The 16,645-nt window shown below is 43.0% G+C and overlaps 1 protein-coding gene across 3 annotated transcripts in view; it reads left to right on the top strand.

Moving 5' to 3' along the window:
* PDHX (pyruvate dehydrogenase complex component X) overlaps nt 1-16,645 on the top strand; it is a 93,945-nt gene that overhangs the window by 1,620 nt on the left and 75,680 nt on the right. Inside the window, exons 1-2 of one of the 3 annotated variants that reach the window (XM_045013254.1) lie at nt 287-572; nt 9,527-9,610. In XM_045013254.1, coding sequence (XP_044869189.1) covers nt 437-572; nt 9,527-9,610 — 220 coding nt within the window. In that variant the 5' untranslated portion in view covers nt 287-436. Of the gene's footprint in view, nt 1-286; nt 573-797; nt 817-9,526; nt 9,611-16,645 lie in introns of those variants that run through there. The other 2 variants (XM_045013256.1, XM_045013255.1) reach the window with 2 other exon arrangements.

Below are 16,645 nucleotides of genomic sequence, written 5' to 3'. Positions count from 1 at the left end.
CACATTATCTTGGGGCTCTGGTGATTTTTGAACGCTCAGGTTTGGCAATACCTGAAACGAAGGATATTATGGGGAAATCAAATCCGAACCACCACCCGAAGCCCTGCCCTGGGCAGATGCTGGACACAAATGAATTTCTGACCCTTGTACTTCAGCAACACTCATCTAGCTTGCACTGATCATGACGAGGTTTGAATGGAAGCGTGTGCGTCTTTTGGCTTGTGCAGGGAGGTAGCTAGTCCTGCTCCATCTGTATGCGGGAAAGGAGTAGTGGGTTCCCCCGAAAGGGAGCACACAATAGCCCTGGCTGCAAGCGGGTGTTTATTTGTGTTGAGGCAATTAGGGGTGGGACAGCAGTTGTGTGTGCCGGGCGGGGCTGTCTTTTCTCTCGGGCAGTGAGTTGGACAGCCCTAGCCTTGGGTGGGAGGAGAGCAAGATGGCAGCCTCCTTGTGGCTGAGCTGCCGCAGCAAAGGGATGGTCAAACTACTCCTGGGTGGGAGGCTAGTCGCGGGGGCGTCTCTCCGCCTTGGAGGAGGCTGGAGGCTTCTGCACAGGAGCCACGAGCTGCTGGGTGAGTATTTGGCCTCGGTCACTAACAGGCGGTTCTTAGTTGGCCGCCTGTGGCACTGTTAGAACCTGCTGCAGCTGTGCGGGGGACAGCAGTGACTTTCAGGGGCAAGGACAGTGGATGGTAATGACGGAGGCCAGGTGTCTGAGAGGAGCTTGTGGTTAGGGCAGTGTATCTCTGCAAGCAGGGTCTGGTGGTGAGTGGGTGACCTGGACAGAGGAGAGGGTCCATGGGCGTATCTGCTGAAGTGAGTGGGCAGTAATGTTGGGGTGTGGAGGTTTGGCGGGGGGAGAAGCAGAGTGGACTTTATGATTAGCCAGTGGAAGAGAAGGAAAGGGGTGGATAACGATGCTCTGTTTGTCCAGTGGTAATAGGATGAGGGATGCAAGGCGTGGGGAGAAAGGAAGATGGTGGTATGGCATCAAGTTTGGTGTCTAAAGCACAAAGTGTATGGCAAACTGGTTTAGACTATTTTCCGATGATAGTTGTGGCTGCTTTTGAGTTGAGTGGCCAAACAATACCGAGAACTGTACTTTCTCAAAGCCCTCTAACTCCCAAATTCCTTCTGTGATTTACCTCCATCCATTTTTCTCATGGCTCTCTATAAAAAAATTCTTTAGTGTGAGATTGTCTGAAAACCTGTAAAACAAAAGAAGGCATTCTGTGCAAGGTAGAGGGTCAAATGTAGAACTTAAAATGGGAGCAAACTTTCATTCTGAAGGGAGGATTTCTCTTCCCCACAGTCTATTTTTGGGTCTTCCTTCCCAGTGAATAGTCCTATTACCTGCCTCTAGGGTGGCCCATAGCTTTCCTAAATATCAGAGTGAAAGTGACATGATTCTTGACAGTTTTATCACTGACCCTCACCAAAACATACCAGTCTTATCAATTTTTCTCTGCATCTACTTGAGACGCTATAAGCTGCAACAGCAGCAGCAGAAAAGCTGTACACGTGTAGAATCAAGTAGACAGGAGTACTGTCTTTGCAACCATAAGTGATAGAAACCTAATTATTTTTTTAAAATGAAAACTTGCATTCTGCAGAAATTGATGTCTGAGAGAACTCTGACAGTCCAGAAGGGAAGTAAATACTCCTTCTTGTTCTAGTCATTTTCACTATATTAAAAACTAATCTACTCACTGGTGGCAAGTATGAGTTGATTTTAGAACAATTAGAGCAAGGGAATGGGAGTCATGGCCCTGCTTTTGTTCTATTAATAACTTGGTATGGGACACCAGGCAAATTACTTTGTTTCCTCTATTCTTCATTGCTCCAGTGTCCCAACAAAGCTGTAAAATAGGGATACTGCTACTTATCCTTATCACAGGAGAATAGGAGATTTTATATAAAATTGAGTTCCATAAACAACAAAGAGTTCCTTTGGTGAAAGGTGCTATTGTAAGTACAAAACACAGGCCTTGGCAAGTGAAGAAAGACAAAGGTAGAAAGACTTGTCAGCTGAGCTCTTATTTAAGATAATCCTTTAATGTGGTTTGACATAAAAAAATGTTCATTTTACTACAGAATTTAGACATACACCCCAGAAAATGAGAGATGTCAGGAAAAAAAAGGTTCAAACCTCACGCACACCCACCCACCCACACACGACAAAAAACTAAATGCCGTTATTTCGGCAAGCAATATAGCAAGTAGGACTAGTACCAGGAATCATTAATCAGGCAAAACACAGCAAACTGAAGTTTTGCCTGGGTAAGGACTGTAGAATAAAGTCTATAGGGATAATCAGAAATAAGTGAAATTTAATTCATAGATCTAAAAAGCTCCAAGTGGCTTCGCTGTGACTCTTCCACTCTACTTCCACACCTATTTAAATAAGCAGCTCCCATCACAGCTGTCTCAATTCCTTTCCACTTCCTGGCCACTTCTGGGAGCTGCACGGAGCCAGGACAGGCCCTTAGCCTGGGCCCAGATTGTGCTGCCGATCAGACTTTTAACAGACTGGTCAGCGGTGCCAACTGGGGCCGCCGGGGTCCCTTTTCGACCGGACGTTCGGTCGAAAACTGGACACTTGGCAACCCTATGCTCAGATAAACTATTACTGCAGTTCCAAAGGAATGTTATGTGGGAAAGTAATGCTTTTTCAGCTGTCTGTTAATGTGACTAGGTAATAGGAAAGGAGGAGAGCCTTTTGATTGATCAAACATCTGCCTGCAGATAGTCAGCAAGTGCTGGTTAGGGAGTCACTGGTATCCAATATCCATTTCTTCTTCTGTGCCTTTACACTGTGTCACATATCACAGGCTTTTTAAAGTCAGACTAGAACTTTAAATAATTGTGATGACTTTTTCTATTTAAAGATTTTCCTGTTATATCCATGGCAACTGAAGACTTCTTAAAACAGATTCTAGAGCAAAAATAGACTAATTCAAATTGTACCCATTTTGTACCAGTCTAAGAGAAGCACGCTTTTCCCACTGTAGTCCATAATTGCAGTATTAACATTTCTTGCCGTTAGCCTTGCTATAATGTTTCCTGAGGTACATATGCCATAGTATCTGTATTTTGTCTAACCTGCAGATGGTGCAAGTGTGTTATTTTTATAGTGGTTTGAACAATGTTATTTTAATGAGCACTAGTATTAAGGGAATGAGCTGTGTCTGACCCTCGTGGAATATAGAAGATGCGCAGTGAGGGAGAGAGAGAGGAGCTGAAGTGAAATGTGACTGGGTAATTTATTCTGGCATTGATCCAGCCCTCTACTATAGCTCTTTGGTTCACATGATGTGCTCCCATAAGCAGAGAGATTCGATATGAAATTCCAGCAATGACATATGTAGACTAGTCAAAGTAATGAAGCTTAGATCTGATTCATAATAGCAGCAAATTGGTTTATACTACATTTATATTTGAACAGGTAATGAGCATTCTAAAACTCTGTAGGGCTGCACATTAAATGCAATATAGGGCTAGAATCCTGATGAGGGAAGACACTGGTGCACTTTTTTCACAGAGAGAAGAAAATGGTCCCCTAATGTAGTTTTTTATATCTCAGCTATTGCTGTGTTATGTTTGCACTGATATAGAAGCGTAGTAAATTTTGTCTTTACAACTGGCTGGGTAATGTAGGAAGCTATGAAATAGCATTTCAGCTGAGGATGCTGCGGCACTTATCTCTAGTTCACTGCAGCTTTTCTGTTTTGACAAAGCACTTGCTGTACCCATTTCAAGGCAGGTGAAACAATTATAAGCAGTGAGCACAGAAGTTCTGACTAGTGCATTGGAAGATAAAGTGCAGTGCAAATCCACAGGATTTTTCAAATCCATTAAATTAAATCTAATGTCTGGAAGGAACATAACCCTTAAAGTGGTCACCAAATATGGAAGTATTATGGCCTCAGTGAGGATTTCAAGATAGCAATTGGTTTGTGTTTAAAAAACATTTAAAATTGATTCTCTTAAATACAATTGGTGGTAGATATAGAAATGGCCTTAAATAAACAGTACATGGCTATAAAAATATGGAACCGGAAGCCAAGAACTCATGAGGTCTAATCCCAGCTCCACTACCACCACAGTGAAGCTCTGTGCAAGTCACTCTGTGCAAGTCACTGAAATGTGTCTGTTTCCCCACCTATAAAATAAGTATACTGCTTACCTCACAGGAGTCTTGTGAGAATTAGCTAATTGTTGTACAGATTGTTGAATCTGGAAAGTGCTACATAAATACTAACCATTATTAATACAAAGGCAGGATTATTGAGTATAGATTTGTTTTTGGTGAAAGGGAATCACTCCTCAGAATTTTAATTGTTTGTAATAAACAACTGGGATTATTGCTTAAATTAAATTAAGCCTGTATGATCTGGTCCAGAAGTGATTGTAGCAGCCTTAAGAAAATGACATCAAAAGTCTGTTTGCTCTGCTCTTACGGACTTTCCACTTTGGATGGAAAAGTTGTAGGATGAGACTATGATTCCCTTTTTCCACCAGTTGGTATTCACAAAGCTGTCTAAGTCCTGATGCTATCCCACAGCTAATGGGTTGCTCAGGTCCCAGAGACCGCAAGGCAAAATTCTTAAACTAGGAGGTGGGGAATGTCTGTTTTGCTAGTGGGGCCCAAACCTGTAGGTGCGCTTTCAGCATGCCTTATACCTGTCAAACCCTGCAGCTGGAGGGCCAGACGCAGGGCACCTACACACAAAAAATGGCTAGGGACACAGGGAAATGGAAGGCAAGTGTGAGAATGGTGAGCAGGAGAGGCAGAGAGAGAGATGATTTGGCTGCTATGACATTGGGCTCTCTAAGCAGCTGACGTGGCGTTAAGTACCTAGCTCTAGGAGAGGATTCGCAGCTAAGGATCCTGAGTGATGGGAGGCACTAATCCCCAGTCCATCAGCCAGACTTGCTGTGTTAGTTGCTCAGACAGCCAAGCCCCTCTCCTTTCCTGGGCCTCCTGCTCCTGGCAAGCTTAGGTGGCTTCTGAGGATCCTTGTCTTAAGCCTGGTCTACACTACGCGTTTAAACTGGTTTTAGGAGCGTAAAACCGATTTAACGCCACACCCGTCCACACTAAGAGGCCCTTTATATCGGTATAAAGGGCTCTTTAAACCGGTTTCTGTACTCCTCCCTAACGAGAGGAGTAGCGCTAATATCGGTATTACCATATCGGATTGGGGTTAGTGTGGCCGCAGATCGACGGTATTGGCCTCCGGGCGGTATCCCACAGTGCACTACTGACCGCTCTGGACAGCAATCTGAACTCGGATGCAGTGGCCAGGTAGACAGGAAAAGCCCCGCAAACTTTTGAATATTTCCTGTTTGCCCAGCGTGGAGCTCCGATCAGCACGGGTGGTGATGCAGTTAAAAATCAAAATAAAGAAAGAGCTCCCGCATGGATGATGCGGACGTGATCGCTGTAAGGGCAGGCAAATCTGTTCTATCAGCGCTCAAAATCATTTTTTAAATATCTCCAGACAGATGCCATAGCAGGGACTCAGCGCACTGCTGCGTGACAAGCGTAACGGAAAGCCAAAGAATCAAATGGACGCTCATGGACTGGAGGACTCAAGCTATCCCACAGTTCCTGCAGTCTCTGAAAAGCATTTGCATTCTTGGCTGAGCTCCAAATGCTTCTAGGGTCAAAAACAGTGTCCGCGGTGGGTCAGGGCATAGCTCGGCAATTTACGCACCCCCCCCCACCCACCCCCAGAAGTGAAAGGGAAAACAATCCTCTCTTGACTCTTTTACATGTCACCCTATCTTTACTGAATGCTGCAGATAGACACGATGATGCAGCACTCAACACCAACATCCTTGCTCCCCCCACGCTATGGATGGCTGATGGTACAAAACGACTGGTATCCGTCCTCATCATCAGCCTATTGGCACATGGGGCAGTGCAAAAGGACTGGTAACCATGCTGACTAGCATCTGTTAGGTCGATCAAGGGCGCCTGGCCCTAATTTTTCCTGGTAGATGGTACAATATGGCTGATAACCATCGTCATCATAGCAACAGGGGGCTGAGCTCCATCAGCCCCCACCCTTCATGTGTAAAGAAAAGATTCAATTGCCCCTGAACTAGCAGAGGGATGCTGGGCTCCTCTCCTACACACTCCTTACTGTCCTGTCTGGACTATCATAGCAGCTGGAGGCTGCCTTCCACTCATATCTCACTAACAAGTCACTGTGTCTTATTCCTGCATTCTTTATTACTTCATCACACAAGTGGGGGGACAATGCTACGGTAGCCCAGGAAGGCTGAGGGAAGAACGGAATCAACAGGTGGGGTTGTTGCAGGAGCACCCCCTGTGAATAGAATACAGCTCATAATTTCTGCAGGATCTGACACAGAGCAGCTGTGCTCTCTGGTTCTCTGATACAGTGGTTCTCTAGTACACTTGCCCATATTCTAGGCAGGACTGATTCTATTTTTAGATACCAAAAAGGAGGGATTGACTCAGGGAGTCATTCCCAATTTTGGCTTTTGCGTCCCTGGCTAAGAGCAGCCAGGGGCACTTATGACAGCAGCAAATGGAACAGTGCAAAAGGACTGGTAGCCACGATCATCTTATTACCAATTTATGGTATGGTAGATGGTACAATATGGCTGATAACCATTTCTGCTATCATGCAAAAGCAAAAGCATGCTGCATGCTGCTGTGTAGCGCTGCTGAATCGCCTCTGTGAGCGGCATCTAGTACACATACGGTGACAGTCACAAAAGGCGAAACAGGCTCCATGATTGCCATGCTATGGCATCTTCCAGGGCAATCCAGGGAAAAAAGGCATGAAATGCTTGTCTGCCGTTGCTTTCCCAGCGGAAGGAGTGACTGACGACATTTACCCAGAACCACCCGCGATAATGATTTTTGCCGCATCAGGCACTGGGATCTCAACCCGGAAATTCAAAGGGGCGGGGGAGGCTGCGGGAACTATGGGATAGCTACGGAATAGCTACCCACAGTGCAATGCTCCAGAAATCGACGCTAGCCTCGGACCGTGGACGCACACCACCGATTTAATGTGTTTAGTGTGTCCGCGCACACTCGATTTTATACAATCTGTTTTGTTAAACCGGTTTATGTAAATTCGGAATAATCCCGTAGTGTAGACGTACCCTGAGGTGCTTAACTCTCCCTATGAATTGTGTGGAAAGCTTGGGTACCTATCTCAGGACTGAGATTTCCACTAGACATCTGGCATCTAGGGGTTAGTTATTGGAATGCTGAGCAGAGCAACGCCTGTGTCCTTTGAGGATCTGGACCTCAGGGTCTCCATCCGTAATAAGAAGATAATACTTAAACCCAACTGTGCAAAACACTTTGTGTTTCCAGATGAAAAATCCGATAGAAGTGCAGTGGTGGTGGTGTTATACAAGGGTATAAGGAGTGGTTAATGAGTTCAGGACCTGCCAGCTCCTCCCCTGCTCCCAACCAGCTTTTCATAAGGGTTGTCCCGCTCCTAGTGATGCTAAAAAGTTCCGTGAGAGAGATAAGCTACACTGGCAAAAACACTTTTATTTTGGTATGGGTATCTACACTAGGCCTTATAATATAGTAGCTTTTAAAAAAAATCGCACCCCTAATTAACATCATTATGCCAGTATAAGTTTGAAGTGTAGACCTGGCTTAACATCTGGTATTTGTGAGCCAACATGTCTAGAAATGAATGCTATATATCACTGGAAAGCTAGAGATCTCTGCTTTTCTGTGATGTGTGTCCACTCATTACTATTTGTATAGGCCCATATTAGGCATTTTAAATGGTTTTAAATTGTTTGGATTTTAACATGAGTGATGGGCCCGAAGCATGTAACCAAAAAGAATAAACTCATGAGAAACGTGGTTTGTTTGTGTTAAACTCATAGTGACCTTGGAAATACCAGTGTTATCTTATTTAAACTTTGGACTAAGCTATCGAAATAAACAAAACATGGTTAAGTGGACACCAGGCACAGTAAGTAACTGGTTAGAAATGCTTAGTCCAGTAGCTGGGGGAAAATGTGACAGTGAAATAAGGGGAAATCCTTGAAGAAAGCAGAGTGCACGTTAAACTGCTTCGGCTTACTTTAGCTAAGGTCCACTAACCATCAGAGACATTACTTGTTTGTTATATAAAGCAACAATGTTTTCTAGGGGTTCTTTGTCAGAGCTTTTCCTTGCCCTTCTGGAGCCATGCCATGATTAGAAGGTATTTCCTGGCCCAGATCTGGTTGTATGTATTTGGCCAATGCTTATAAAGTAACTGTTACTGTTACTAAGTTTTAGAATACAGGTATATATGCTTATATTTTGGATGTAGCCAGCACCAAGTGGCCTTTGGACTAATAAAGAAATGCTTGTGTGGAAACTGAGTTGTGGTAAACCTTAATAAAATTATTGGATGTTCATGACATAAGAACTTTAAATCACATTATCCTTATTACCATCTTTTATTCTCAGCCTTTCAGGTTTGATATACTAATTGAGGCCAGTGTCTCAAAACAGACTGTTAGAAGTGGAACCAAGTCTGTGTATTTTATGAAAGCTTTCAAGTCCTATACAATGATAATTTCTAATTCTGGGGGTCCATAATATAACATAGTGAAAATATTTGAGTAAACAAAGCCATGGACCCATGCTGTGAGGTCTACTATTTCACATATTCTCAAGGATAAAAAGGGTTTGGCAAACTAGTACAAATATTCTCAGGACCAGTAACTTTTCTAGCACTAGTCCCGGACCAGCAGTGATCAGAAAGAAAGATTATCAATCCCTATAGATAATACAGCCACAAAACACAATTTGATCAGTGGTCGTCTCTGGATTCACTTTACAAATGCTAAAATAACGAGTAATGCTAAAGTTAAATAATTAAAGTACCAGAACAATGAGTTTCTATGACGTGATTTGGATCAAGAGAGAACTAATTAGGGATAGAAGGGAGTAGCAAATTTATTTAGATTTCTGCACTGCAGACTTTCTGGGAGCATGAACCATGTATAACTTCAACTCAGTTTTACAATTCATGTGCTTTAGGGATGATGACCCCTTGGGTGTGGATCTACGGAGTCTTTAGGGAATAAATGAACTCTGTTTTCCTCTTTCTGTGCAAGATCTTTATAGCCTGCAAGCATACTAGATCTCTGTTTCAATATTTTCACTTTGCAGAAAAGGTCCACATTGTATCCGGAAAGGATGAAAAAAATACATCTTGTTTTATCTCCGCTGTTGAATAAATAAGCATTCTTCCATAAGTATTTCTTTACAAGTGTAATAATTTTCTCTTTCAGTAGTCTATAGCACAATAATGAACAAGTTCAGATTTGTAAGATGTATTAACAGTAATGAATTACAGAACAAGGGTGGATATTTTTATTTATTTCCTTGGATTGTTTGCCCATTCACTCATTTTGCTTTTAACTCCCATTTCTTTCCTTTCTCAGAGATCTCAACTGTATTAACTCTGTGATAAGCAAAGGTTTTAGTGTTTAATTCCAGTGTCTTGTTTTCCAGGTATTCCTGCATTTAAAATACTCATGCCTGCACTGTCTCCTACAATGGAGGAAGGAAATATTGTGAAATGGTTAAAAAAGGAAGGTGAGAGACAATTATCTAAAATGACAAATTTAGTGAGCTATGCATTGGTTCTCCAACTCATTATGTGGACTATTTTGTAAGAGCAAGATCACTTACTGGGTGCCAACTCTCTACTGAATACCCCATCCACAAATTGCTGGTTCTCAAAAATGTTTCTTCCTGCTGCCTATCAAGGACAAGATCCATGGACCACTGGTTTGCTAGTGACAGTCTGAAAACTACCTCTAAGCTACTCTGTTAACATATTTTGTATTTTTGCAAATACGTTCTTAACTCTCAAGTCAAGAAGCATCTTCGCACTCGGCTTCTGAGAGCATGTGTGTTTAAAAAAAAAATAGTAATGGACAATTAATATTGTAGATTAAGAATAATGTACACATGACTAGATTTTCATGAAATATCACAAATGATTTTTGGAATGATTCACCAATATAGAAATCCTAAACAACTTCAGAGGTGGTGTGAAATCTGTTATTACATTCCCAAGTTCTTATGGCAATTTGAGTTTAAACTGCATTTTGTGAAAGAAACCTCTGTATGTGGTAATATTTCCTTATCAATGTAATGTGAAACTTTAGTTTGTGCTAACTAAACTTTATTTGAATCTTTAAGGGCTGGTATATACCCCATCATTGGCACATTAGAATCATTAAGCTAAACACTTAGGCCTTGTCTACACTAGTTTTGTTGACACAAGTTACGCTGACGTACAGCCACTACTGGAATTAAACTGCTGTTGCATGTCCACACTAGACTTGTGCTGGTGGAGTGCATCCCCAATAGCAGCACAAGAGCAGTGCATTGTGGGTAGCTGTCTCACTATGCCAATGGCTGCAGGGTGCTTTGGGAAGGGTTTGCAGTGCCTCATGGGGGCAGGTACAGCGTCACTTTCTCAATCCCATTGTTCCATGAGCATCCAACTAGATTGCTTGCTGCTTTTCAACTGCTCTGGTAACATGCAGCCCAGCCATCTCTGGCAGGGGGAGGAGGACACCCCTACATCAGCCCCCACCTCCCTCCCTGGCTTTTCATGGCACAGCAGGCGTCCCCCACCTCTGTCCCAGCAGCAGCCCGTCCTGCCTACCTGTCACTGTGCTCCTAGTGCCAATGAGAGCAGGATTCAGTGTTAATCTTTTGATTCCATGATTCCCTCTGAGTTCTCCCACAGCCTTCTCTCCCCAAAGACCAAGGAGATCCACCCCTTTCCCTGTAGTTCTGGCAAGAGTATGGGAGCAGAGTGAAACCCAGACTCCAGAGGGTTGGGAGAATGGGGTAAAATAGGCCTCCCTAACTCTTAAATAAGGGCTTTTGTACACAGCAAGCTACCACGTGGCAAGCCAGGTTATGAATCTTCAACTCACCAGCTTGCTGCACAGTAATGGTCCATATGGACATTGCTAGAGTTAAGTGAAAGTCCCAGAGTGCTTCTTAGCATATTACACTTCGAAGTAGTAGTACCCCAAGATGCCTTCTGGGGCTTTCACTGCACTGCAACAACATCTGCATAGGATGTTGCTATGCGGCAAGCTGTTGAGCTATAGATTGATACCCAGGCTTGCTGAATGGTAACTTGCTGTGTAGATAAGCCTAAGATAGTTATGTGTATAAATTGGTTTATTGCTTTCAAAATTCTTTCTCTTGTTATGATGTGTTCCTGCTGTTAGGATTAAACAATACTTTAAGAAAGCTGTTTGGTTCATTGTATTTACTGCTGGTCACAGTTCCCAGAAGGAAGAACTGCAGGTACTGAGTCATTAAGCGTAATTAGAGGTGGTACACACAGAGCTGTAGCCCAGGGCCCCAGTTCTAAGAGTGGGAGAGTCACATGTTTCACCCCAAAGGGGTGAAAGCTCAAGGCCTAAACTTGGCTGGCCTGTACTCAGAGACAGGCCAGAGCAGTGTCAAAAGTGCAGCTAGCCCTGAACTGTGATAAAGTTACAAGCTATTTGGTATGAATTCTTATGTTTCTTCCTACTAGTAAATTATGAAAGACAAGGAACTGTTATGGTTGGTATTCAGGCTGACATTTTAATAATTAAATGACAGTCTATTCTTAAAGCTAATGGAAATTGAACAAATTTAAGTTGCCTAGATGTGTCTCTAAATCCGGAAAGACTCATTTCCAAAACCCATTTACTTTGCATGAGAAGATACTTTGGGTACTCGTTTATCTCTTGCTCTCTGAGGTCTGTCACCTGAAAAGTAATTGACCTTTATTAGAATGTGTTGGCTCTGCTAGATAAATGACCTTTGCAGTATTTTGTATCTTCACATGCCTTGGCTGTAAATGAGGGTGCTCTAGCTCCATAGGTTGAATCAGAAGAATCATTGGTTCACACTCTGAATTCAAGTTAAGGCTGGATTTTAAATTTAATAATGGAGTCCAGGGAAAGCAACATGTTTATGACCCAATAGGAGCCATAAAGTTGGCAGTTGTACCTTTATGCCCTGCATGGCCTTTAGGGACCAGTAAGATTATATCTTGGGCTCTAAAGACCACCGTTAGTTTCACTTTAGAGATCGGTGTAGTCTGAGCACAGAGCTGGGAGCGAAGACCTCCTGAAGTCTAATGCTAGTTCTGATACAGACTTCTTCTGTGGTCTTGAGTATATTTTTAAGTATTTTTTTTCTGCATCAGTATCCTTTTCTAGAAAGTGGGGGTAATACTTACAGTGACTGGGTACCTCATAGAAGTTTTGAACATGACTTAGAAATTAGGCTAGGTACTTATCATAGAATGTCAGGGTTGGAAGGGACCTCAGGAGATCATCTAGTCCAACCCCCTGCTCAAAGCAGGACCAATCCCCAGACAGATTTTTGCCCCAAATCCCTAAATGGCCCCCTCAAGGATTGAACTCACAACCCTGGGTTTAGCAGGCCAATGCTCAAACTTATATGGCCCTTATGACCATAGTATCAGCATGCTTAATGTTTGTATGTGCTTTGACTATGTGGAAAGTACTATTACTATATATTTCCCCAAATTTAGTTACACTTAAGAAATCATTACTCTTATTCAAGGTCAAAATTCAGTTTGTATTTTGACAAAATTCTTTGAGAACTTCAGATCAGAGGTACTGTAGAAGAGCAAAGTGTTTTTACAAACATTAACCCTCACAGTAACACTTTTGGGAGTTAGATAGGTATAATATGCCCATTTTACTGATGGATAAATTGAAGCTCCATGAGGTTTAATGATTTGCCGATAGACAACTTCCAGGGCTGTTGTCGTTGTCTTTCTCTAAGGCCTAGCCTACATCTAAAACTTAGGTCGATCTAGGTATGTTGCTCAGGAGTGTGAAAAATTCAGACCCCCAAAGACATAGTTAAACTGACCTAAGCCCTGGTATTGACCTCTGTAGGTTGGTGGAAAAATTCTTCAGTTGACCTAGCTACTGCTTCTCAAGGGGGTGGATTTAGTACAGTCATGGAAACCCCCCTTCTGTTGCTGTAGCAAGTGTCTATACTGTAAGGTTGCCAACTTTCTAACTGCACAAAACCAAACACCCTTGCCCTGCCCCTTCTCTGAGGTGCCACCCCCCCCACTAGCCCCATCCCCCTTCCCTCCGTCGCTAGCTCTTCCCCACCCTCACGCACTTCCATTGGGGTGGGGTGTGGGAGGGAGTGAGGGCTCTACTGGAGGTGCAGGCTCTGGGGTGGGGCCAGGGATGAGATATTTGGGGTGCAGGAGGGGGTTCCAGGCTAGGGCAGGGGTTGGGGTGCAGGGGGGAGTGTGGGGTATGGGTTCAGGGAGGGGGCTCAGGGCTGGCATGGGGGTTGGGGTGCGGCTCTAGGAGGGAGTTAGGGTATGGGAGGGGGTTTCGCCTGGGGCAGGGGTTGGAGTGTGAGTGGGTGTTTGGGCTCCAGTTGGGCGGTGTTTGCCTCAGACAGCTCCCAGTTGGCGGTGCAGTGGGGCTAATGCTGGCTCCCTGCCTGCCCTGGCTCCACGCGGCTCCTGGAAGCAGCCAGCATGTCTGGCTCCTGGGCGCAGGGTGGCCAGGCAGGTTCCCGGCCAATGGGAGCTGCAGAACTGGCACTCAGGGCTGGGGCAGTGTGAAGTGCTTCCCTGGTTGCCCCTGTGCCTAGGGGCCACAGGGACGTGCCAGCTGCTCCCAGGAGCTGCGCAGACCCAGAGTAAGCAGAGAGCCTGGCTTAGCCCTGCTGCACCACTAACTGGATTTCTAATGGCCTGATCAGCAGTGCTGACCGGAGGCATCAGGGTCCCTTTTCAACCGGGTGTTCCAGTAAAAAACTGGATTCCTGGCAACCCTACTACACTGCAGTGCTACAGGGTGCTGTGCCGCTCTAGTACATGTAGTGTGTAGATGTAACATAACTAACCACGAGTTTCTGATAACCAGGAGACTATATTCTACAGCAGATTAGGTTCTTTCTTTTGAATATTGTGTCTATAACTACAGTTTAAAGTACAAAATCTTTTAAAACCATTGTACAACTGTTATTTCTTATTATAAAGGTCTTATGCCAATTCCTCCATGTGTGCTATAGAAAGCTATTTCAATCCCTATTATGCTTCCCTAGATAAGTATCTGAAAATCAGTTGTGCATATTAATTGCTCTTAATTGAAGGTTGGATTCAAAGACAAATTAGTCTAACATTTTGAATACAATGAGATCTTTCCATTTAAAAAATCTGAATGTGATACATGGGCTCATTTAGTTCATCTTTGATAATAATTAGTTCTAAACTTTTTTTTTTTTTTTTTTGCCTGGCGGTCTGGAAAATAGCAGTGTAATAAGGGTTAAAGCAAATGGGTAGTTAGATTTTTTTAAAAAGGGAAAAAAGGAAAGTGGGGTAATGCTTCTAAATTTACCACCATTAAGCGATTCTCATAAATGACTCATTCTGCAATGACTTGATATATGATTGAATGGCACTAATAGTGATATAGTCTTTCTAATCTTATATCTGAAAAAATAAACATTATACCGTATCATATTTCAAAATAAATGGAAAGACACAAGATTGGAAAGGTTTCAGAGTAACAGCCATGTTAGTCTGTATCCGCAAAAAGAACAGGAATACTTGTTACACCTTAGAGACTAACAAATTTATTTGAGCATAAGTTTTCGTGGGCTAGAGCCCACTTCATCAGATGCATGTAGTGGAAAATACAGTAGGAAAACACCCACCCACCCATGAAACAATGTGTGTTACCATACACATTATACGGAGAGTGATCAGAAAGGTGAGCTATTATCAGCAGGAGAGAAAAAGAACTGTGTGTAGTGATAATGAAAATGGCCCATTTCCAGCAATTGACAAGGAGATGTGAGGAACTGTGTGTGGGGGAAATAAGCATGGGGAAATAGTTTTACTTTGTGTAAAAATTGGAAAGGTAAACCTGTTATGTTGCATGTGGAAATGTGTGGGTTTTCCCCCATATAACCAGCAGGGGTCACTAGAATACTTTTCTGGTCACTGTTCCTGCTCTTTTAGTGTAAATATCTAATATTTGTTTTTACAGTTGCACAGTATAGACAAATGATTTCACTTCAGCAGGAGAAAACACATTGTATTTAATAGACAGCTTCACTATTTCCCCCTTATTGTTACTGCAGCTTTCTATTGGTTCCTGTGGGTAATGAAGTCCATTGCTTAAAAAACTGCTTTTTATTCTAAAGATATTTATTATGTATGAATTTAGTATTGGTGAAAGATGACAGATTGACAGCCCTGGAGACTACAATCCTCTGATTATCCTGAGCCAGGTACATAGAATTGGCAGCATCAATGGATGCTTCCCCATACAGTATAACTCAACTGTGTTCTAAACAAGAAGGGACTACCTCTAGGGACTGAGAGAAGGGAGTTCTCCATTGTCAATCTTTATGCATCAAGGGGTGCAATTTGTGTCTTATGATTTGGACACCTGTCCACTAGTAACTGGACTGACACTATATATAATATAACATCTTATTGCATCTAGGCTACCGAACCTCTGTTGGATATGACCTAGTTAAATTTGAAGGAAAACTCCAGTATAGCAGAGTAGTAATCAATCTAATACAGTGGTTCCCAAACTTTAACAACCAGGAACCCCTTTCACTAAAACGTCAAGTCTTGTGAACCCCTTCCTAAAAATGAATATTTCCAGGGATTTTCTCCCTTACCTCAGCATAAATTATAAAAGCAGTGATCTTAGAAATATAAAATTTGTTTTTATGACATGCTTATTACACACTATATATTAATTATTATTTATCTTTACAGTATTTTTATTATATTATGAAAACAGCAACACTCTTCCAAGATCGCACTTTTGTAGCTTGTATCACTTTTGATTAAGCCTGTTCTAAGACAAGGCTCCTATCAGAGGCGCCAGTAGAAAAAAGGGGCACGGGACGAAGCCCCCAGGCAGGCTGGGGCCTGGGGGGGGGCACTGCTGGAAAAGTGGGGAGGCCTGCGGGGGTTGCCAGGAAAAAAAAAGGGGGAGGGACCTGCGGGGGGGGGGAGGGGAGCGTGCTGTCGTGGGGGCATCACGTGACCCTCGTCATCCCTCTGTACTGGCGCCTATGTTTCATCAAGGAGTATCAGATGTGAAACAGCATGAAGGTATTTAAGAAGCCAACTAAGTTCCTCCTACACAAGCATTCAGGTCTTGAGCAGTCCAGGCAAACAATGCATGTTACAACGAAGCTTAAACTTGTTCTTCATAATAATTTAAAAACATCACTAGCAGCCTATTTAATTTTAAAAACAGCAAAAAATATCCACCTTCCTTTCTATTTTGTATAAGGAGTCTTAAAGTTTAAATCTCCTCAGTGTGATAGATCTGCTTGCTTTGATCTGCTTAGCTCTTGGAAGTCCCCATGCTGCCCGGGATGGACAGCTCTGTCCACCATTAGGGAATCTTTTCCCAAGAACCCCCTACAACAGGGGTTCACAAACCCCAGTTTGGGAACCACTGCTCTAAAATGAGGAGCTAACCACTGAAAACAAGGGTTTTCAAAGTGTCTGAATAATTATAATGAATATAACTATAATTATAATGAATATTCACACAGAGTAGC

The sequence above is a fragment of the Mauremys mutica genome, chromosome 4, assembly GCF_020497125.1.
Source record: "Mauremys mutica isolate MM-2020 ecotype Southern chromosome 4, ASM2049712v1, whole genome shotgun sequence".
Classification (NCBI taxonomy): Eukaryota; Metazoa; Chordata; order Testudines; family Geoemydidae; genus Mauremys; species Mauremys mutica.
Note: the sequence above shows the minus strand (reverse complement) of the source record. Positions and strands in the feature narration are given on the sequence as shown.